A 24,081-nucleotide genomic window follows, 5' to 3' on the forward strand; every position below is an offset into this window, starting at 1 on the left:
GTGTTAAGGAAATTTTGTTGGCTCCCCTTATAAATGTTTGCTCGCTTCGTCCTGCCGAGCAACTAAGCTAAAAATGACTTGCACAGGCATGGATATATCTAAAACTCTGACATGCAGTTTCTCTATTACTATGCCAAGAAAATAGGTGAATCTAATTTTATGAGTGTTTATAGACTATACAATGCTATGATCTTCTTATATGTACTAGTATTCCTTTACATGAGAAAAATGCAAACATAGACTAGACCTACATTCAAGATTTTACAAATGCTTGGTTGTGTCACCAACAACAACACTCGATGCTACTGCCTGATCCAAATCAAGTATCAGTCAGAATTGGCCGCCCACTAAGAGCTACTCCTTCCGACCCCAAATAGTATACATTAGGGGCACTTTAAAACTCCTCTAAAGTGTAATTGTGTAATTTATTTTTAATTTTTTTTTTGAATTAAAATTTGGATGTTGAATTTTAATTTAGAAAAAAAATTCAAAAATAAGTTACGAAACTATATTTTATAAGAGTATTAAAATGTGTGTCGAACAATTATAAAAAATATATAGAATTAAATGGGACAGAAGGAAGGAGTATTTACTACGGGCTCAAATTTGTAACGGATTTCTATTTTGATGTCAAGTGTATCGAAATAGAATCTGATCATGTTCTTAATCCAGATCCTACTACTGATTTCTGTGATCAACTTTCATTATATTCTAGCTTCCTAAAGTAGATATCACCTCAAACCAGATGGCCATTCAACTTCCATTACACTCAGAGAGAGTAATTGTCAAAAACAAAAACAAAAACATTCCACCTATTGATTATTTGTTGTTATAGGTAATTGCTGAAAAAGAAGTTACTATTGTTATAGATTGAATACTAAAACGAATTAGACGACGAGCTCAAGGACAAGAAAATATTGTTACTCCCAACAGTGATACGTTGGTATCATGCTTATCAATCATTTTCATTACAAATCCTAGAAGGGATCATGTCACTACGACTCTTACTTAGGACTTAAGACAGCTTTTGAAATATATAGGATTATTGGATATGGAACCATAATGGACATATGTGCGGGGGACTTATCATGAAAGCTCAACACAAGTCAAATTTTATATAGGCTAACCAAATTTAATGTAAATTCATATATATAGTATCTACAACACACATCATGTACACTTAATTATGTATGAGATTTTGTAGAATAGTTTCAAAAGAATAAGGTAGATAACAAGCCATCCATTGAGCTTGGACATCTTATATTAACTTAACTAGGATGTCGCAAGGTGAAGTTTTCGAATTCAGTAAAAAGGAACCTGTGAAATATTAATAGTCCCTCTTACCATGCTTCCCTCAAGCGCTGGTGCATAGCAGTTTTCTTCATGTTGCTTCCTGTCCCTACACTTTGAGTTGATGCTCCCTCTTCCAAGTAAGGGACAATGTATTTTTTCATGTCCTCGTAAGAAATCGCAAGATGATTTCCTGAAACACTGATGTACTTAACCCGGCCAGCTTCATCCAGTGCTCTCAAACCAATCCAATCCTCTTGGTAGAGCTGAGTCTGCAGAACGCGTAAATATGTTCAGAACCAAAATTCGTGTCCCAAAAAGCTCAAGAGTGCAGTGTTAAAGAATTGTATTAAAATTTGAACTATTACAGCATGGATAATTTCAAAATGTATTCCATTTCCAATTTATACTGCATATAAGGCTTTATATGTTTTTTTAGTTGCTTTTGGTGAGTGGTCTGCTTTTAATATCTAAATATCCAATTGGGAAACTAGGAAGCACAGACTCTAATATAGCGACACAGGAAACGGGGATTTGCCAATCATCAAAAAGTCTGAGATACGGGACTCGGCAAAAAAAAGAGAGTAACAACAACAATAATAATAATAAAATAGGATTTATATATGTCAAACTTCATTTATGATATAATAAACTATCTTACAGTAAGTGGTGATCTAATATAAGATTCATTCTCATGCATTTACTTATTCCTAGAAAAATCCATCTGAGACGATACTCGGGCCCTTTTCGTTACTAGTTTGTTTAATTGGTATCAAGCACTCCCCAATATGAACCCTCTCTATTTGTAGAATGTCGTCCTTAAAGCATTATTCGCAGATTAGAGAAAAAGAGAGGTGGAGATGAGAGAGGCTGTAGAATGAGGTTAAAACGAAGGTTGTTGGTCCTTCGGGCCTTAAAAAGCAGGTTATTAAGCCTTTTTAATGTGGGCCGAGTCCATGGCTGTATCGCTCCCTTGTCGAAAGCGAGTCCACTTCTGTATGCGTGTCAACACGCCACATGGCAAGTCGAACACATACTCAGCTGAGTCGCAGAGTAGGGTGAATCAGAAGCGCATACAGCACCCATTTTGAAGAGTCCGTGCATCCTAGTTGGGGAATATCAACGATCTGTAAACACCATGGGGTTGAGAACATTGAAAGAAATGATACCTGCTGTGGAGGCAAGACTGGCTTGAATGCTCCATCGGGATAATACCCAAACCAGGCAGTTTCCTTCGGAATCAACACAGTGTCGTCTTCATGCTTTTAAAGTATAATATAAAATCACATAGGATACATAAAAGAAAAGTTTAAATATTAGGATCACAGAAAAAAATAATATATAGTGAAAGAGAGACAGGACTAAAATACCATGATCAACACCAGATTCTGTAAACTTGAAAACCTCTCTTTGTATGTAGAGTTCCTATCTTCAGGGATTTCATTATTGAGCCTTGGCAGGAAGGTACAATGCTCTAAATAGTCAGGAATGTCCTAAAAATTCATAGCATGGATGTATTAATTAAATATAAACCTATAAAAGAAAAAGAACAGTCAAAGACTCGAAGCTATTGATCATGGAAGAATATATAAGAAAATGTTACTGGCACAGCAAGAAAGTAAGCCAATGCTGCTAGGTCTAAGCCATTCACACTTGCATGGTTTCTAGGAGTCAATTGATCCCCGGATTAGAGGGTAAACCATGTAAACTGATGTGACCTTGTTCAAATAGTAACCCTCTATGATTTAACTCGTATAATTGCCAAAAACGCAAAAATACTCGGTGATGCTTGTTTATATATATTTATAAGAGGTATGCTGCGTGGCAAACATGTTTAACTCGGGTATAAGAGCTCCCCGGGAACAAATTACTTACATTTGGTAGTTTAAGGTAACCAGCCGGAGCCAAGTGAGCCTGCAAAATAAATCAAATTCAATTCACAGTGATACTTGTCCATAAGATTGCAGCAGAGAGTTACCTAACGACCTAGAGGAAAAAAACCTATATTGATATACTCACTATGCATAAAGGAGGACAATGAAATCTTAAGACTAACTTTACAGAGAAAAAGGATAGAGAACCAGATGTTTACTTGCACATAGTCGCTGTAGACCTCTGATTTTATCAAGTTGTCGGCCAATATACAGAATATACCTGTCTGCCAAAGCAGAAAAAAAGGTCAAACAAAAGCATTAAATACATTTAAAAAAACACAAAATTATTTGTTGTAATTTAAAACTAGCAAAAATCACATAAACTAATGAAAGTGACAGATGGTCAAATAACTGCCTCAAAATTGCAAGCTACATGCTCTCTAAATCATCTCCGTACCATTCCTATAGGTTACCACTAAACATAACAGAATATTTTACTTAAAACGCGGTAATCAATATTTTCTTTATTTGGAGGTTAAATATAGATTTACTTAGCATCACTGTCATATATGTCATATATTCAGGCTGTGGGATTACTTCTACGTTATTCAAAACAATGCTCACAGTTGTCACAGTTTTCTATATGAATATTTGCACTGAATTATGAAAAATTGCAATGGCAGTAAGTTCGAAAAGCACTTACTCCGCAAAGTGGAACAGAAGCAGTACCAGCATGAGGCCCTCCCAACGATATCAGGTTCTTAACCTGTTTTTTCACTAATATGTTTATTAAGGAAAATTTACATTGAAGGGGGCCGATATGCCATAAGAATATTGAGCAATCCCATCATAAATTACTCAAAGCATATAGAAAAATAGGATGAATATATATGTATTTGTATTTGTATCTGTATATGTATGTATTAATAGTTCTTATTTACATAATACAGAATGTCATGCAATATTTTAGAACACAGATCATCGCAGCAGAGGTATGGTTCTTACAGAGGGTCCACCCTCACAAAATTCCACGACAGCTCGACCTATTAAGTTACCCTGAGTAAAAGAAGAGAATAAAGAAAAGTGATAATCTATCAGAAGTTATTTATAACAATTCAAAGCAACTTAAGCATTCACAATTAAAATCCTTTTAAAAAAACACTTGAGTTGATATATAACGTGACGAACCCATGAACATGCTTTGTGAGAATGAAAGATGATTACTCGAGAGTATACAACAATGCCTTGATGTTGGACTAGCATTAATTCATTGGTAAATTTTAATGAGACATATGAGATAAATAAAGTTCACAATAAGAATCATTATCGCGACTAACTCTATTAAGGGGATGGAAGGTTGTAAAAGTAGGGCACTTAAATTGATGACACTTTAAAATAAGAAAAACGAAATCTATGAATTACAACTAAACTTCTGCGTGCATCTTGACGCAGGACAAGGCTTGTGATATAGATTTGAATGAGATTTGAAGAGTACCAATTCTACCCATAAAGGATGTACGTAACATATCAGGAAACATACAAAGAAAGGAGTAGCACAATGATTTAATCAATCAAAGTTTTAGCCTTTTAAGGTAAACATGCTTTGATTTGGTCACACCGAGTCCAAAGGATGTATTTTCAAATATTATTAGCTTACTGCGATTAAGACGTAAGAACAAAACGCACATAAAAATATATCAAATAAGATAAAAAGTATTGTATAATATTGTAACATTGCCAAGTATGCCTACCCTAACAGACACATGGTTAACTTGATCATGCATCTCATCTCCTTTGAGAATACGTAATTAACATTTAGAACGGTCAAGCTCGACTACAGCTTCTTTCTATTCTTCCCTTTCCGAAAAATACATCAATGTTTTAATATCTTTTCAACAGAAACAAGAACATGTACATCATATATTTAGAAGAAAATAAACAAGGACATGCACTTTGTGCATGATCCATTATGAAAACAAACAAAGCAACATAAAATTTTCACTATTATATCTTACCTGAGAGAGACCAACTATGTTGTAACCCTTGCTTAGTTTTTTGTTTTCCTTCACCTAAGGTTTAAGCATAAATATGCAAGTTAAAAAAAAGAAGAAGCTAGAAAACAATTCAATAGATTTGCCTGCAGAAGAAAAATCTGGCACCTTGTCGCAGACGATTTGAGCCTGTAACAAGAGTTCAGTACTTCAATATAACTTACATGAAGAAAATAATTTTTAGATAGAACAAAAATTCACTCTATGGCTGCACCTGATCTTGTAGAGGCATAAACCAAGAATCCCAGCTTCCATCTCCAATTTCCCTACAGCAAATGATCACTTTAGTCAACTTCCATGATATCATTGTGTAAGGAGTTTAAAAGGAGAAAATTTAATCTCAAAAATGTTTCTAGCATCCAATAAATAACATCTCTTCTTATAATACTAAAAAACAACCCATTCGAAAGCACCAGTCCCACCTAATTACATTTTATATTAAAGTTATATTACATCCAAATTGATTATATATTGTGAGATTGATTTTATGTGTTTGTATGGAAACGTTATCAATAACATAAACAAACATACGTTAACGCACAAACAGATACATATATAAATATTTACAGATCATAAGTGAACCAAAACCAAGCAGAACAGCAATAAAACAAAGAACAAAGAACAGTATCCATTTTCATAGGTACCTTCGTGAATATATCCTTATAAAAACAAATCATATCTTTTTAATTTTCATTATCATTTTAGAATATTACCACAAAAAATTCTTCATCATATTTTGATATAAATATATGTTAGTAGAACCTCAAGAGTTTAATAATGATCTAGCAAAAAAAGGGGGGAGGGTTTAATATTGAATTTACCAAGATAAAAAGTCTACATTAGTATCCTCAAAAGTGGCTTCTACAACCTCTGAAAAAGTAAACCGATTATGGAAGGCCTAAAATAAAACTATTCTTCTGTTAGAGTATGCATGTACATGATACAATCCATGAGGTCAATCGTGCCATATATTCCCTCTGTCCCTCTTGTTTCTTTACATTTGGGACAGAGGGTTTGACACACATTTTAAGGCGCCTATGTTATAATTTCACAAATTATTTCAACTTTTTTTGCTTCTGAAGTTAAATTTTTATTCAGAAAAAGATAATTTTAAAAATAAGTTACGATCTACACTTTATATACACCTTAAAATGCGTGCCAAACTGTGAAAAAAACTGTAAAGAAATGAGAGGGACGGAGGGAGTATAATACATGCTTCAGACAACCAGAAAATGCAGCTTACATTTGAATTATGCATGGATTTAGGATTATATTTTTAACTTTAATGAGTATGAAGTACATATGGGTAAATTTGTATGGCCGATCAGCAGCTGAATACGATACGTTAATAAAACATTGGTCACCGGAGAAAAGGGTTGGCAGAAGAGTGCATTCGATCTCAGTATTTCCAAATTATCATCAAAACAAAAGTTAATTATTCTTAACACGAGACAGTTATAACTCTAAATAGTGTTGCTAAGTCACTTGATAAAAGCACTTTGCTATCACAAAAGAACACCAAGTTATATCTTGATCTATAAGCTACGAGACATTAGTTTTACAGGGATCAAGATCTTACAAGCAATATCCATCAGATTTAGACCAGTCACTTAGTTGTTCGGTAAAACTTGAAATCCCTTTGTGGGTACATTTGTCTCCAATTCCTAAAACAAGAAACCCATTAGGTCATATTGCGACAAAACCCGGAATTTTACTACCAAGAAACCTAAGATGCAACCACCAGCAAACACACAAAGCAATAAGAATCGAATAAAAAGAATGAATCAACACTAACTTTTCAACACATAGAGAAACTAAACTAAACTTTAAAATTACAACCAACATCATAAAAGTTGAATCTTGGCTTAAAAATACAATAAAGTTATGATTATTACAAATTGGTCAGAACCCATCAGCAGCCAGTGAGCAAATATATATAAAAATACATAATTTCATACAAGTAAGTTAAGTGAAGTTACCCCGGAGTAAATCAAACAAGTACACACCCATATCATAAAAATTGAATCTTTGTAGATATTATAACTAAAGTCGTGATTTTTAACAAATGGGTTGGAAAAAATATATGTAAAAATACATAGTTACATACAAGTAAGGGAATACATAGTTACATACAAGTAAGGGAATTAAGTGAAGTTACCATGGAGTACAATGAAAGGAAGAGATGATGAGATTGAAAAAAGAGTGAAGAATATTATGTTGGTGATCAACAAAACAACAAGATTATAAGTAGGCATATCTGCTGAATTCAGGGCTCTAGATTCTTGTATTTCTCCTGCAACAAGTGTAAGTTAAGGTTGCAGAATACATGGGATAAACGGGTCGGATCAGATACTGACCGCTTTTAATCAACACAAACACTCAACAACTGTATCTACTTGCAATTATGTTTACTTACGTTTGAAGTCTGAACTCCAATGAAAAGAAATTGGAATCGAATTTGCAAAATCATTGAAGACGAAATCAGTCATTATTTTTGTAATTTATTTTATAATTTAAATACTTTAAATTGATCTATTAATAAATATAAAAAATTGACTAAATTTTTTATAATATTTGTTTTAAATTTATATTATTTTATAGCTATACTAAAATAAATTAAAGTATACAAAATCATATTATAAATATCAAGTTGTATATTATATAGGATATACATTAATTATACATGATACAAAGTGTAAAATGAATTTACAGATTAGTTGCAGTTAAGAGATAAAAATATCCCGTAATTTGATTTGATTTGATATGAAAATTTTAAATTTATTGATTTTGAATTAGATAAAATATTATTTATGTTGCTAATATATGATCCATCTTTAGTTGCTAATGTGCTGATTAGTGTAAATATTATGAATTTAACTTTGTTCATCATCAATTAGAGTGTCTGTAATATATGTCATTAAAAGCATCTCCAAGGGAGATACTATAATTGTTAGCTAAAAGTGTGAATATTGATGATTAGTTAAAAATTTGCTGAACTTTTAAACTTTTTCTTCCCGTGATATTTGCTATAATAGTTAGCTATATTTTAAAATTATGTTATTTTGTTGTTTTCAAATTTTAACAATTATATTTTCAAATAATAATTATTTGTTGTGAATAAATTTTATATATAACTTTCTTATAAATTCAATCAGATAAACATTTCATATAAATATATATTTTATTTCTAATTAGTTAAAATGATATTATTATTAAAAATCTATTATTTCATTATTTTCAAATTTTAATGACTAAATTTCACTTAGTAGTTATTATGCATTGTAAATAAAATTTATAAATAAATTATTTTTTGAATTTAATCAAATTAAATTTTATACAAGAATATATGTTATTTAATCAATTAAAATTTTATTTTATAACGCAAATGATATAATTTTTTAAATTAATTCCCAAATTTTATTTAAATGTTTTAAAAATAAGATAATTCTTAAAACTATAAACACTATTTCTATTATATTAATTTATTAGTAGGTTTTCAATGTATAATTTAATACGAAATAATTGTATAAGTAATTAATAAATTTGTTAACAATATTTTTTTTTACATTTTTTATGATAAAATAATTTTACACTTAATATTGTATAAAATAACAAATTGTAAATATTTAATATAGTTATTAAATTTTAATAATATATACATACATGGAAAAATGAACAGAAGGAAACAGGAAAAGAGACTGAAACTGAGGTGAAACTCGTATAGATAATGGAGACAGAATCAGCAAATTTGAAGGATGAAAACTTGATAGCTAAAACTTTAGTTAATAGAAAGGTCCCGTTGAAGTGCTTAAAATTTTAGAGGATTTGTATAATGGGTGCCCAATTTTAGCTAACAAGTGACTACGGTTGGAGTTGTCCTAAGAAGTGAGTCAAGAATGTAACTTTCTTATCTTAACAGTATCGCTGCCAGTTTTTCATAATTTAGAGAAAAAGAAAATTTCACAAGAGTTTTTACAAATAAAATTTATACTTTCACAATATTGATTTGATATGAAAATTTTAAATTGATTGATTCTTCGCATTATTTCGTGACTTGCCAGAATTACTAAAGAATTACTAACACAAACAAGATATGATACAACAACAAATTGCTTGAAATCAAACTTCATCTTAATATAAGCACGGTGGGATAGTTCAGACATTAAGAGGTTATCTGTCCCACGTCTGGTTCGACCTGGCTCATCCCGAGATTATTTGTAAGACTATAAATTATATTGGAACATAATAATCGGTAAATTTTTAATATTAACATTCCAAATAATTTGGTACACAAAATATAAGTCCGTATTGGATCAAAATATTACTCCACTCCCAAGTCCTTGTTAGAAAGTCCTATTAGAATTTAGAAATCGGGTAGAACCGATTTCCACAATATGAAACCAGTGAAGATAGCAACTTCTGTTGACACAAGTATATTTACACTAGACATATTTCTCAGACTATACTATACACATGTGACATGAGTCCTTCTGCAAAAATTAGTTGCACTACTCATAAGGCCAATGCTCCAAATTATAGGGAAGCTGTAGTGATGTCTTCACCATGAAAACACACACAGGCATTGAGGAATCATTTAGAGTGATGTAATTTGACAGTTGGAATCTTGAACATCAACTATATTATAGTACAAGGAGGACAGCTTTCCGTCGAATTTAGAGACTACTGGATGAACGGAGAGTCCACAGTACTGCTTTCCTATACGCGCAATGCAGATGTCGATGATCTTTTTGAACATGTTGTCGCCTTGAATAAGTGGCTGTTCTATGAACTCGTCTAATGCCATCCACTGCAAAATTAATACAAAAAGAATGTCACTTGTGGATATCTCTGTCAATGCATTATATTTGTAAGCAGCTTACTGTTAAGTGGCCCGAGCCCGAGGTGTTAGGAGGAGGGTTTACCAGGATCATATTATATTCTAACACTTATGATGATCTATGAACACGAGCAACTGAAGCGTTCTTAGACACACATGAATTATTATTATTTTTATTTTGTGCAGATGTGAAGCTCCCTTTTATAAACAAGTACCTAGACTAGATTACATTATCGTCAATGAAAACTTGGTTTATTACCTTGGCAGCTTGAACTTCAACATCATCAATCACGATATGATTTGACAGTGGTCTCAACATGCACACGAAAAATAAATCTGACTTTTGGAAAGCCACATTCTGAGCATGCCTGCAATTACGCATAGCATATCAAGTATAATTGTAAGAGAGAATGTATATTTTTTAAGAAAATTGTTAGTTAGAGATTGCTATAAATTCCAAGGTTTTTCATATTTGCAGAATATCTTTGTCTGGATGATCAATATCCATAAGAAGACAGAATTCTTTTATAAAATTATGTTGAAGATGTAATTCTCTAAGAAGGAAATATATTTGTACCTGAATGCTACAACTTCTAAGAATTCAGTATCGATCTGAAAGGCCAAACAAAAGCTTGTGAAATGATTAAATATTCATTATGCAAAGAGCGAGCAAGAATGTTAGCAAGAAGAGTTATGTACAGAGTTCTTACACCAGTTTCTTCCTTGACTTCTCTTACAGCTCCAGTAAATATCTCCTCCGACTGATAATATCAAAAGATTACAGTCTGAAACTTCGTTTATAAGAAGATACTAAATGTGCTGGCCAACTACTGAAATTTGAAGGCAAACAAACCTCCTGAATAAAACCAGTAGGTAGTTTCCACAGGCCGGTATTTGCTGGAGTTGTGTGCTTCTCTTGTACTACAAGCACCTGTAGATTATAATCGAACAGTTGTTTCAAAAACATCAAAAAATTTCATTATTATTAGTACAATAACTAAAATATATGATTATTCAAAAGACAGAGAATGATTCAGTAAACAAAAAGAGATGCCGCAGTATGATTCAGAGAGTATTGCAGCTATTGTCAATCGCTATTAAGGTTTAATTATCCTTTTTCTTCACTAAACTAGTAAAGAAACCTTACCTCATTATTTTCATTGATCACGAAACCTCCAACTCCGACTTGATGAGAAGCATTGTCAGGAAGCATGCAAGGTCCTTCAGGAATCCAGTAGGTCATCATGACATATCCTCTTTCTGCATGATGATACCGAAACCCTTCCTATTAACAAATCAATGTTCAAAATACTGCACCTACTAAGCAACAACAAAGCCAAAGATCAAAAAATTACAATTTTTATTAGTTCCACTACCTTCACTGCTACCGGAACAAGTTCAGATTTTTCTAGTGGCAGCTTAAGCCAAACGCCTTTCTTTTCCTGCAATCAATGACATGAAGATCGTTAATTTCCTGAAAATGAGAATAAAAAAGAAAAACCGCTTTGTTTCCTTAATTCTGCAGTACAATAACATTGTCCCACGAAAACATACATAACAAAGAAAGAAAGGGATTTGGATGATAAGAGGGGAAAGCTACCTCTAACATCCAACAAGACAGAGATGAGCGGAGAATAGAGGCAAAGAAGCTCGGATTAGATGGTAAATTTTCTGGGTTGACTACAACACCACCATACTCATCATCTAAATGGTCAAGTACTCTTTTACTGAAATATACATTTGGGGCTGAACCATTAATTCCATTCATCCGAAACGAATAAGTGTCCACCATTAATTTGTCTTTTCCAGCAGAACCCATTGGGCTATCTGAAGTACTTATGCAAGAAACCTTCTGAAATTTACCTAAACAAAGAAGAGAAGATTAACAATCAGTACTCTGGAACATAAAGGCCGGATATCAGAATCACAATTACAAGAGAAACATCAATTTAGTGATTATTGACTTGGGGAAATTTTAGCAGTACCTTACACAGAGTTATAAAGACCAAAGAATTCGAACATGGGGTATAAGAATTTCAAGAGAAAAAAATTAGTTTACCTTTGTAATAACAGAGCTGAAGTTGGGAGACTTTTCGACAACCTATGTGACTGGAGTAGAAGAAAGGCCCAGATGATGACTTGGAAACACACATTTTTAACTCCATTGTTAAGCACCTCTCAAACTACCAAATCGAACCACAAGTGCAGAATCAAATAAGAATATATATAGTTAACAACATCAAGATACGTAGATAAAGAGAGTATTCCAAGGTTATCCAAGTTACATAATATCAAAAAACCGGAAGATACTCTGCAGCCAAGCTGAGTACAAGGAAAATCTTGGTATTCTACGTCGAAAATAAAGATAAAAAATCAAAGGGGTACAATGAAACAGCAAGAATGTGAGTAAAATTGGAATAAACTCAACTAGGGACAAGAAGGAAAGGCTTAAATTTTGTATTCAAGTAATCTCAAGAGCCAAAGGATAAAAATAAAGTGTGCTGCGGTGAGAAATGGGAATCAAGTAAAGTTAACAAACAAAGTTGAAGATGATCAGCAACAGCTTAAGTACAAGATGATGCTTATTAAAAATTATGAAGAAAACAAGAAACTAGTACTAATGGGTATGTATTGAAAGTTGAAGTGTTGTTCTGATATGGTTGTATTTACCACGTGATTTCCACATATCTGGCTCACAACTGACAGAGCCTATCAACATGTGAGTTTGTGCCACGTCCTTGTTTGTAGATTGCCTTGTGTCATCATCAAAATTTACAGGGTTTGCTCAATTATTGTTCTTCATTACTTTATGAGAATTCGGATTTGGGAGGGTTTTCGTATTTTTAGCACGATTTGATCTTGATATGTAAAGAAATGTACCATGTGATATCAAAATGTAATGTTTACAGTAAAGTCTGGCATTCATGAACATCGTTGATGTGTAAGGTGCTAGAGGAAGATTCTAAATAAATCTTATGTTATATTTCAATACTCCCTTTTCTCGGAATCCCATTTTTTGGTTGAAGAGTGGGTCACGGACACCCATCTTTGGAGGTGACGGAAAGTCGAACTTGAGACCTCCGCCGAATCAGGGCTCTGATACCATGTTGAGGTTTTAGATGGACGGGTCAACATGGTATCAGATCCGGTGGAGGTCTCAAATTTATCTAAAACTTGAAGGTGTTAGAGGCAGGTCCAAATGAATCTTATGCTATATTTCAACACCAGCATCTGTTGCATGAGACCTGAAATCGCGTAAAAGGGTCGTGTTACACCTTAAAACCTGTATTAGCTAGATTTGTGTTAGACAAATTGCCATCTTAGAAACTCAACTAATAGAGTATCAAACTCAAATTTTAACTTAGTAGTTTATTGTTGGTGGTATCATACTATGTAGGTACAACAGGTGGAATGATATCCAGACTTATATATACCAGCAAAAGAAAGCTAAGCATCTGACAAATAGGCAACCAGGAAGCCAACAAGATAACTTTAAGTATGTTTATGATGCGTGTGGGTCGCGAATCATGCTTATTGAATAGCTTAAATCAGACGCTTATATTGTTGAAGTTATTTAATCTTTTGTTCATGAGCCTGTGGCAAAATTTGATAAGGATGGTAAAAAGAAAGCATAACACACTGAGCTTCATATAAGAATCTGCTGATAGAAAAAATTATCGAGGTGACCATGATTTTATTAGAATTGGCTGGATCCTGGATTACAGTTTTATTGCACAATTGACATAATAATATCCGAACCAATGATGAAATGGAATTACTTCCAATACAAAAGATTCTCAATTTAGTCTTGCAATCATTCAGTCTTATGAAAATATGATCAGACTGTGTAATGTGGGTTGACATCGATGTCTAGCCCTCTTAGCTTTGCGAAAGACTCTACTCTGCCTTTCAATGTGTGAAGCTCCCTCAGCCTGTTTATGAAAACACGAAAACATACGAAAAATTTGATTTCATTATATAATTTTAGTAATGCAGAAAAGGGTAGAATTGTGATGTGTACTGATACTTTTATAGGATTAAAGTACTGACCGTGCAATTTCTGCGCGCCTTTTGGCTTCTTCTGCCATAATGTTTATGTCCCTGAAAGTGTAGTTCTCAGCAAACATCTTTGTTTCTCTTGACTGAAGACCGTGAAGTGTTCGTTGCTCGGTTGCCCATTTTGCTTCTCGGGCCTCTCTGCCAAAATCCTTTTGTGTGGTGAATGCCGTCTGAGGAAAACCATGAAAAGAAAAGGATGTTTATGAGAAAACTTAGTTTTATTTAGTCTAAATTTGACACAGATCATTGCCATATACGAAAACTACAGCTAGGCTAGGTAGCATTAAGCTAATCCATTGAGGTTAATTTCTACCATTCAGACAGGCTTAGGAGTTTCCATATAGAAAATACATGATATGAAGTGCAAATTTCCAGTTTTACTTACTTTATGGTCAACTATCAGTCCCCAAGCTCTTCCACTGAGTGCATATCGGACACCAAATTTGATTGGATCGAGCAGGAGGTAAGTCAAAATGTTGTATATCCAAATAACAGCAGCCCATTTCCATTTAATCTTGACAATTCCAGCAACATCCCAGGTGACTACAGCAGAGATGACAGTCGCAACCTGCAATGGTATTACAACATTCATCTAAGATCATGGAAGCTATTTCTTAAAGTTTTTTCATTTTATAATCTGAGAAGCTTTGTTTTATTCCTTTTGTGGTAAAGAGTGTACAGTGTGACAGTGTTTGCGCAAGCGTTGAACTGACTTACTAACTGAGCAATGACGAAGGCGCACATTAGAAGAGAGCCAGGTCTTTCTGTAAATGACCATCCCCTTGAGCGCGTCACAAATATCAAGGCCTGGCTGATGGTACTGACTTGAAGGTATACGGCAGAAGCTAGACGCCCATTTATAATTTTGGTCATTTCCTTTGCATCATTGTCTGAGAGGCTTTTAAGGTCGTAATTGTGCTTGTTGAAGTCATCTACATGGAAGTGATTCTGAGAATGACAGAAGACGGATAAAAGGAAAAAAAATTCAGTCTATGATCTACATTAGAGATAGTATCTACAAATAATACATTTCAGTTTAGTGATGTGTAACTAATACAACATTAGTGATAAGAAATATCCAGTGCTTATGTGTTTATTGATTGCTAAAACTAAGTTCTTTCTACTATATAGCACTTTGTCACAAGACGAGATGCATTTACCGCAAAGAAGCTAGTCTCAGCCATTCCATAGTAAAATATGACAGTCATCAAGGCAAGGTAAGTTCCTATAACAACTCCTGTTGTAAAAATTTCTGTGAGTTTCCAACTGTCTGGGAGCGGCGATGGTTTCACCCTGTCTTTGGAAATTGTCATGATAGTGCCTGAAAACAAATTGCATTAGACTGATAATCACGCAAATATATTATTGAAGTCGAGACTTGTGTAATTAATTTTTTTATGCATTATCATTATAGCCTTAGCATCAGACACTGAAATATTGTAATTCTAGAAAGCAATTGTGAAGTGAATTATTACCATCATTGAGGATAGCTATGACCAGAACCATTAGAGGAGGGAAATTGAACTGCCAAAAGGCACTTAGCAACAAAAATCCCAACTGTTACATAAACCTCCAATCATTAGATTAAAGTGACTATGGTTTACACATCATGAAAAGTAATGGTTTTATAGCTTACCACAATACGTATTGTGATTGACACTGCATATATCTGAAGAAACAGAAACAAGCTCAGATCATATTTTACAAAAAAGCGCATAGTTATGGATAAAGATCTTTATAAAGCATGAAGAAACTGAAACTGGAAGACAATACTAACTGTGTAGTTCTTCATCCTCTGAAAGATAGCACGACTTGTTAGAACAGCACTAATGATAACACTCAACCCCGGCTCAGTTAGAACTATATCAGAGGCACTTCTGGCAGCATCTGTTGCATCTGCTACCGCAATTCCTATGTCTGCTATCTTTAGTGCAGGTGCATCATTAACTCCATCTCCCGTCATTCCAGTAATGTGCTTTCTACCTTGTAATATCTTTACTATCTCATATTTGTGCTCTGCAAATAAAACATGGATTAGAGATGTATGCCAGAATAATCTCCAGTTCACATTAAATTAAGCATCGTATAATGTACCAGGAAAGACGCCAGCAAAACCGTCTGCTTTTTCAATAAGTTCTTCGACTGATAAAGTTGCAAGTGCAGCATCCTTATGATCACCAAGCAAAGACGACGATGGATACATGTTGGTTCCCATGCCTAGACGTCTCCCTGTTTCTTTCCCGATTGCCAGCTGGTCACCTAAACAATGATGCATAAGGTTAGCATTTCATAAATACTTTTGTAATAAAGAGAAAAGTGAAAAGTGACAGCGCAGTAACTATTGAATGCATCTACAACAAGTAGTGAAAGATCCAAGAAAAGGCTGAATGGATTAGTTATATGGAAGTGTTGCAGAATTTTTTTATTGGAGATTGTTATTTGCTTTTCAGATGAGAATGTTTGACATGCACACAAAGATCGAAAATATCAGAAGCATCTAGTGTAGGAATTACTGAAAATCATGGTAACTAGCACTATGGTGCTGGACTAGTAATTAATTCGTAACCATTTTGTATACAAAGATTTCAATACATTACCGGAACACTTGTGTTACTTCTGGATTTAATCTTTATAAGTGTTATCCAGAGGATCAGAACTTGAACAATTTTTTATTTAAGGAAGCTGGAGAAAACAAATATAATCATCAATTAAGCTAGCTGGGGCACACACCTGTGATCATTTTGACGCTCACTCCAAGATCTAAAGCTCTTCTAATTGTTTCAGCACTATCATGGCGAGGTGGATCAAAGAGAGGCATAAGGCCGATGAATTCCCAGGGGCCACCAGCACTGTCCTTGGTGTTCTCGGGTACTTGCTATACCAGTATAATGGATAAATGATTAAATTATATTCTTGGAGTTAAGAGAATGCCTATACGAGGTAAAAGGTTAATTCACCTGGCGAGCAACTGCCAGAGATCGAAGTCCACGCTCAGCAAACTTGTCTATAATTGAATGTACTCTTTTTTCAATATCTGATTTGTTCCATGCCAGATTAAGAATCTAAAATAAGAATGAGGGAAATGAGTTAACAATAGATGACATCACTACTCATATGCGGAAGGGAATGTAAGCAAGCTCTTAAATAAGATTTCTCAGATGCAATAACTTTTTGACATTTGCTAAATGAGTACCTGCTCTGGTGCACCTTTGCTCACTCTGTGCATTTTTCCTGCACCATCTATGTATGTAAGAGCGGTCCGTTTGTCAGTTGGATTGAATGGAAGGAAATGAACTTCAGTAATTCCAGCGCGTGCCTTAAGAAGGAACCAATATCACATTTAATCAATAACTTAAGATCATTCTTGTATATTGAAATTTGTTTTTTTTTTAATTTTTGCTAAATGGAAATGATTTGATTGTACCTTAACAAATAGAAGTGCTAACTGTTTATTTGCAACAATTCGACAGAATGTATTTCATAAGATTAGCATATAACAAATAATACCTCCTTAGGGTCACCCAACATGGATATGATTGCAGTGTCAATGGCATCTTGGTTCTCAGTTCGAGAGGCTCTTGCTGCCATCAAGACAACTGTGTCTTTGTCGACACCTTTGGCAAAAACCTGTGCATAACACAGATATATAAGAATCGGGCAATTGCTTTATACATTTTCAGTTTTAATAAAAGTTTTTTGATTCAAGTACATTAAACTCTACTAAAACTTTGTTTTGTTGATCCTACATAGAGTTACTAATAAAAGAAACCATGCCCAGTTTCAAAGTTCATGTATATTGCAACCTTTACAAAGATGTATAATCACAACATTACTAGTAAATTACTGGATACTACTAATAGAGTTGTTTATTTAAAGTACTTTTAGCAGATCCAAGCCATATAATAGGATTAAGTAATCACCTCAACTAGATTTTTGTCAACTGTGAGCTTGTTGAGAGTTAAGGTGCCTGTTTTGTCACTGCATAAGACATCCATCCCAGCCATTTCTTCAATAGCTGTCATTCTCTTTGTTATAGCACCCTGAATCATAAATAATATATATTGATGTCGGAGTAACTAGTTAAAGTTATATACAGAAATAAAATTATTTTAAGATACGATCCAGCAACAATACAATAAAAAAGCTCAGCAAACCTGTTGAGATAGACGATGCGACCCAATGGCCATAGTAACTGATAGAACTGTTGGCATTGCGATGGGGATACCACCAATGAGTAAAACCAAAAGATTGTCTATGCCTTCACGATATTTTCTATGTTGACTGGCTATAACAACAATCTCAATAAACATTCCAATAGCAATTGAGCAAATGCAGAAGTTTCCTATTGCAGTCAAGACCTGATAACCGCCAACAAATATATTTAGAATAGAAGAAAAAACACAAAAGAAGGCAGCTATGAATGCATTAGCACAGTCTCAATAAAGGACTTCACACAGAAGAACAAATGCACATTGATCATTATTTAAGTATTTTTTATCTTGGGATTTTGAGTGGCACGGTATATGTAATGTACTAATGTGCACAATGTATGGAGTTCTCGACGTGGACCTGTTGAAAGTGCCCAATGTGTGTAGTATTGTCAACAAGATGAGCTGCTCTTCCAAAGAATGTGTGTACTCCTGTCGCAATAACAACCGCTTCAATTTCCCCTTGCTTACATGTTGAGCCTGAATATACTCCATCACCAGGATTCTTAGTTACTGGCAGAGATTCTCCAGTAAGGGAAGACTGAAAAATATATACAACATTGTCAAACATAAAGTTCACTAAGATTCCTTTTATCAACAGGCTTTAATGTGTTATATATATTAACATAAAACGAAGGACAGTATGGGCGTATGCCTGATCAATTTTTAAAGGATCCCCTTGAAGCAAACGAGCATCAGCTGGGATGATATCCCCCAGTTTAATGCTAATAATGTCTCCTGGAACTAGTACAGAAGCGTCTTCTTCACCCCATTTTCCATCACGTAAAATCTGTTGGGAAATTTAAAATTTGAACCCGTAAGCTAGGAGGATGACAGGGAAAAGACTAACTGTAGGTAAGCAGTACAAAAGCAATTAATATCCTGTATCAACTAGGCAAACCTTAGCTCTTGGCGCCAACCGTGCCATCAAGGCTGCAGCTGCATTGCCAGCATTATTTTCCTCCATAAAACTTATAGTTGAGTTAACTATAAGTAACGCCATGATTCCTACAAAGTCGTGGTAATCCAATCCCTTGCCCTGAGTTGAGAGTTTTTAACAAAATTAGTTTGTAGTTGCTGCCATTTATAGTTTAAGTGAGACATTAGTAGATCTATTAAAGACTTACGCCTCCACGAGCCATAGTGATTGCCATAATGGCTGCTGCTTCCATAACCCATGACAGAGGATTCCACATAAACCCAAGAAACTTGAGTATTTTACTCTCCTATATGCCATAAGATATTGTGAGAATTGAAAACATATCACAAATTAATTACCCCGTGCAGTGAATAAAAATGGAGAAGCATAATGAGGTAATTAGAAACCTTCTTTTCTTCAAGCTTGTTGTATCCAAACACTTCAAGACGTTTCTGAACCTCATCAGAAGTGAGACCAGCTTCAGTACACTTCAATTTTTCAAAAACTTCTTCAACGGGGATGTTTTCCTGCAACATCAGAATATATGGCTATTTAGAAAATGTAACAAACGCTATAATAGCAATCAAAGATCCCACACCACACTGTATTGAGCAACTTTCTTTAACTAATCAGGATGGTAATTAAGACAAATGTGTAAAATACAAACAAGGCAACACAAGAGATTCTTCAACTACAGAGCAGGTAGAAAATATCTAAAGCGTAATATGTTTGCTGGTAAAACTTGGTTTATAACATCATATCAAGCATCACTTAATCTAAGTGCACCAACATACAACTGTAGAAAGATTTACCAAATCAACAGTTTCTTTGCTAATTGCTTCCAGGGCAATTGTTGTCTTGTCTGCGTCCATCTTGACTTCTTCACGTCCTACTCAATTCTGAGTAGAATCTGTACAGATAAATCTTGTTATCAAACCAATTATATGTGCATTAAACATCAAGGCAGGCTTGTTTGATTCACATTTTCGAGTCTTGTGGAAGACAAAAGTATACAAGTTTTCCATGGTTTAATCCTAGTTACTGGATCGGATTAAACTTAACAGTCACCATGATCTACACTGCCAATTAGATGGTTCATTACAACATTTTATTACTACAAGGGGCGGCATGTAGACTGTAGTTTTGCCCTCTCAATTTCTTGAATCAATTTTTTGAATTTTTCAAGATTACTATATGGTCACTTAGCTTCCTGCATTGTTCGCATGCAATGAAAAAGTTGAGCAATATACTGTTCAAAATTCATTTATCACATAACTGTATATATACAAAAAAGTAACTTGAGCTAATATGATTATTTTTATTTCAGGAGAACCTACAAAACTTGCCTACTGTGTGATTAAACCTGAAAAAAACCTATACTTTACTTTTTAGGAACCAGGTATATCTCACTCGTAAGTAGGGTCTGAGAGGGTGAGATGTACGCACCCCTTACATCTACCAGGATGAAAAATAGAGATAACATTTTTGTTAAGACCTAAAACCAGACGTACTCAAAAATCAAATCTTACCCCTAAATTCTAAAGCATACACTCAAATCACCAACACTCCAACAGCCATCAAAAACTAGTTTCGCCGCAGATGAAAAAGGGTGCATTGCAATTTCCAAAACAAGTCATTTACAGCAAAACAGACACACATAGAGCAAAATACATACCTGCAATCAATTGAAGAAGGCAGGATTAGTAAAAGACTAGGAAGAAGAATGGCATTTGCAAATGTCGATATAAATAAGCATGCAAGAATTACATGTCAAGACAACAGATAAAACAAGTACAACACTAGAAAAGAAGAGATGTGAGTCATAGCAGAGAAGACAGTGAACATAGCTCATGAAACTCCGTCCAAACACAGCATAATATAACTGGACTGATTTTATCCTTTAAGCAAGCTGCTAATCCTGACGTTATGTTCGAACTGCAAATTTTTTGTTCTATAAATTTGGCGCTTTGTAACACTAACCAAGTGTTGTACTTTGTGAATGTACGATTTTGCATTGGAATCATAAATATTTACAGATAAAAAATAATACTAATATTCTCTCAAGGAATGAAATGAAAACAGCAAAATTTTCATTCTCAGTAATCATCACTAATAAAGAGGAACCTATTCTAAACTTTTATTTAATATAAATTTACAAAAAATACATGTCAAAAGTCACCCATCAGTTAAAATGTGATGGAGAGAGTACAATAATAACAATCATTTCCTTAAATTTTTTATTATGTTTTATCCAATTCATTACATTCAAAAGTCCATCAAAAACTATAATATTTTATTTTATAAAAATTAACAACATCCACTATTTTCTTTTTATATATTAAATATTAATCGGTCCCCGACTTTACCCATTCTTCTCTATCCTTCTCACTACTTTGTTCTCATGTCCAATTTATTTGTAAACAAATTGAGAATGGAGGGGAGGGGAGGGGAGGGGAGGGAATACAATATTATTTTGTGGTATTTATTAAGAACTGTATTCCAATTTCTTTTTTATTGCTGTGATGTTGATTATAACAATTTTTTTGTCATAATTATAACAATATTTTTGTTTCGTTAATATTCAATAAAAGATTTACCGTAGAGATTGACAGCAATCACAGAGCAAACTAACTGTCTAGCAAGACCTTTTATGTAGGATATAATTTCCTAGTTCCAATAAAATTTTCGATATTCCCCATCATGATCAGCATCAGAATACAGTAATTTCTTACTCCTCTTTCGTCAAACAACTTGGTTGACTCCCTGCATTTGTTGTTATCACAACTGCTACAAACCAGAACATTTATTCTCATCACCTGGCCAAAAATGAACATATATCTACAAAGCATTCTTAACGCCAGCAAAAACAAATGCTTACTTATACATCTATCACCACATCTGTCATATCTATATCCATCCACATATATGCTGCACACAATAGTCCAGCAAATGCATAGTTTTGGTTCTTAACATTATCAATACAATGATGAGATAATAAAGCTAAAGAGTTTAAGGTCAAACAAGACATTACAAGAAATGCTAAAACAGATTATTTCTAGGATTGCTTCATTTTTTATTCTTAAAGATTTGCAGCTACATGCAAATAAAAACAGATTAATTATTATTATTACTACTGATATTATTACTAAAACGGTGTGTGTCTTGTCTTGAACTCGGCACAAACGAGATACATTTTCTCTATAAATACTCATTTTGCAAAGCAAGCGGCAAAGCCTTTCTAATTATCGACTCAATGAGTTCTTCTACCTGCGCTTTCTACTGTCATTTTGATATTTTCTCCAAATTTCAAACTTGTCTATCATTTTAAATTTCTCAAAAATATTTATCTCTTAACGAGATGGTATCTCGTTTATTGTCGGGCTGACGGATTCAAATCTTGTCTAAAAATAAAAGAGGTGGTCGAGTACATTTAACTGTACAGAAAACAGAATATAGTTGCAATAAAGTGAAGTGTCAATATTTTGGTTATAACATTGCCAGCCATATGCAGGACTGGAGTGCCGCTATATAAAAGCATATGCAATTTGAACCTGACTAACCTATATTATACCCCATTGCTATATCTCTCAATAGAGATCACTCAAAACTTCTCTCTAAATTCTTGATTTCCATCACTCTGCATTTTCTCAAAACTTCTCTCTAGACCTTTACTTGTAAGTTGTTAATTTCCATCACTCTGCATTTTCTCAAAACTTCTCTATAAACCTTTACTTGTAAGTTGTTGATTTCCATCACTCTGCATTTTCTCAAAACTTCTCTCTAAACCTAAACCTTTACTTGTAAGTTCTTGATTTCCATCACTCTGCATTTTCTTGATTTCTCTTGTGTTTTTAAGTTGTTTGTATTCTGGGTTTAGTGTATATAATTATATATTTAATATATTTAATTATATACATATAAATATATTACAGATTAAAGATATATAATTATAAATATATGTATTTATATGTATTTATATACATAAATTATATACATAGATTAAATATATTAAAATATAATTATATACACTAAACCCTTATAATAGATTAATATATTAAATATATAATTATATAATTATATATTTTATAAATACATATAATTTAATCTATTTATATATTTAATATATTATAATTAAATACATATAAATACATATAATTAATATATAATTATAAATATATGTATTTATATGTATTTATATACATAAATTATATACATAGATTAAATATATTAAATATATAATTATATACACTAATAATTATATAACTATTAGATTAATAATTATACTATATAATCTATTTTAATTATATAAATTAAATACAATTATATATTTAATATATTGTAATTATATAATTATATATTTAATATATTACAATTATATAATTATATATTTGATATATTTTACACAATTATATATTTGATATTTGAGTCACCTTTTAAATACCACTGCATTCTTGATTCGTGATTTACTAGTGTTTTATTTGTGTTTGCTTAAAATGTTTATATATGTTTCACATATTTGTAGAGGCTACACGCTTCTTGAAATGTTGGGCCAATATATGGAAACGTAAGAACAACAAATTGCTAATAGAAGTCCTTTTTTTTAAATTGCAATATGCTGTTATAAAAATTCCTAATATAAAAATGTCTTAAAACAGATAAATTGTTATCTTGGAGGAGTGCATCTGACAGTTCTAGTAGCATATGTGGCCATCCGATTTACAGGCATGTCGTTGGCGGGTGTTATAGCCAATTTCTTTGGAACTTTTTTGAACTGGAACTGGGAGCACCCGGTGTCGCTGGATAATATTACTACTATACCATCAACCACTGCAATTGAACTTTG

The 24,081-nt window shown here is 33.2% G+C and overlaps 3 protein-coding genes across 3 annotated transcripts; all 3 read right to left on the reverse strand.

Moving 5' to 3' along the window:
- Positions 1-1,089: 1,089 nt before the first annotated feature.
- On the reverse strand, positions 1,090-7,647 carry LOC108199613 (uncharacterized). The gene is made up of 12 exons (XM_017367518.2): positions 7,374-7,647; positions 6,795-6,879; positions 5,430-5,481; positions 5,324-5,344; positions 5,180-5,233; positions 4,170-4,220; positions 3,868-3,930; positions 3,383-3,448; positions 3,166-3,204; positions 2,661-2,783; positions 2,460-2,552; positions 1,090-1,562 (listed from the first exon to the last, which is right to left on the reverse strand). Exons 1-12 carry the CDS (start codon positions 7,468-7,470, stop codon positions 1,341-1,343), a joined length of 966 nt encoding a protein of 321 aa, XP_017223007.1. The 5' UTR covers positions 7,471-7,647; the 3' UTR covers positions 1,090-1,340.
- A 1,816-nt stretch (positions 7,648-9,463) lies between these two features.
- On the reverse strand, positions 9,464-12,680 carry LOC108197877 (nudix hydrolase 8). The gene is made up of 9 exons (XM_017365610.2): positions 12,112-12,680; positions 11,653-11,915; positions 11,429-11,494; positions 11,200-11,337; positions 10,906-10,983; positions 10,763-10,813; positions 10,630-10,664; positions 10,312-10,420; positions 9,464-10,022 (listed from the first exon to the last, which is right to left on the reverse strand). The coding sequence occupies exons 1-9, from the start codon at positions 12,215-12,217 to the stop codon at positions 9,810-9,812; spliced, it is 1,059 nt and encodes a 352-aa protein (XP_017221099.1). The 5' UTR covers positions 12,218-12,680; the 3' UTR covers positions 9,464-9,809.
- A 1,034-nt stretch (positions 12,681-13,714) lies between these two features.
- Positions 13,715-20,978, reverse strand: LOC108198660 (plasma membrane ATPase 1). Its single transcript, XM_064082519.1, has 22 exons — positions 20,914-20,978; positions 20,051-20,148; positions 19,646-19,765; positions 19,447-19,545; positions 19,221-19,358; positions 18,975-19,109; positions 18,681-18,860; positions 18,266-18,469; positions 18,032-18,151; positions 17,619-17,738; positions 17,305-17,427; positions 17,069-17,173; positions 16,842-16,986; positions 16,206-16,370; positions 15,889-16,127; positions 15,748-15,780; positions 15,587-15,668; positions 15,272-15,432; positions 14,829-15,059; positions 14,497-14,679; positions 14,103-14,281; positions 13,715-13,984 (listed from the first exon to the last, which is right to left on the reverse strand). Exons 2-22 carry the CDS (start codon positions 20,108-20,110, stop codon positions 13,891-13,893), a joined length of 2,916 nt encoding a protein of 971 aa, XP_063938589.1. The 5' UTR covers positions 20,111-20,148; positions 20,914-20,978; the 3' UTR covers positions 13,715-13,890.
- Positions 20,979-24,081: the final 3,103 nt, after the last annotated feature.

The sequence above is a fragment of the Daucus carota genome, chromosome 8 (genome assembly GCF_001625215.2).
Source record: "Daucus carota subsp. sativus chromosome 8, DH1 v3.0, whole genome shotgun sequence".
In the NCBI taxonomy this organism is placed as follows: domain Eukaryota; kingdom Viridiplantae; phylum Streptophyta; class Magnoliopsida; order Apiales; family Apiaceae; genus Daucus; species Daucus carota.

Excerpts from the sequence above, each read along its gene's own strand:
- LOC108199613 (XM_017367518.2), bottom strand. The coding sequence starts at position 7,470 with ATGCCTACTTATAATCTTGTTGTTTTGTTGATCACCAACATAATATTC. Across the intron at positions 5,345-5,429 it reads TTATGCCTCTACAAGATCAG|GCTCAAATCGTCTGCGACAA; the intron begins GTGCAGCCATAG and ends CTCTTGTTACAG. Across the intron at positions 5,234-5,323 it reads CTCAAATCGTCTGCGACAAG|GTGAAGGAAAACAAAAAACT; the intron begins GTGCCAGATTTT and ends CTTAAACCTTAG.
- LOC108197877 (XM_017365610.2), bottom strand. The coding sequence starts at position 12,217 with ATGGAGTTAAAAATGTGTGTTTCCAAGTCATCATCTGGGCCTTTCTTC. Across the intron at positions 10,984-11,199 it reads TGATCAATGAAAATAATGAG|GTGCTTGTAGTACAAGAGAA; the intron begins GTAAGGTTTCTT and ends TATAATCTACAG. Across the intron at positions 10,421-10,629 it reads TTAGAAGTTGTAGCATTCAG|GCATGCTCAGAATGTGGCTT; the intron begins GTACAAATATAT and ends GCGTAATTGCAG.
- LOC108198660 (XM_064082519.1), bottom strand. The coding sequence starts at position 20,110 with ATGGACGCAGACAAGACAACAATTGCCCTGGAAGCAATTAGCAAAGAA. Across the intron at positions 19,766-20,050 it reads GCAAAGAAACTGTTGATTTG|GAAAACATCCCCGTTGAAGA; the intron begins GTAAATCTTTCT and ends CTGATGTTGCAG. Across the intron at positions 15,669-15,747 it reads CAATCACAATACGTATTGTG|TTGGGATTTTTGTTGCTAAG; the intron begins GTAAGCTATAAA and ends TTTATGTAACAG.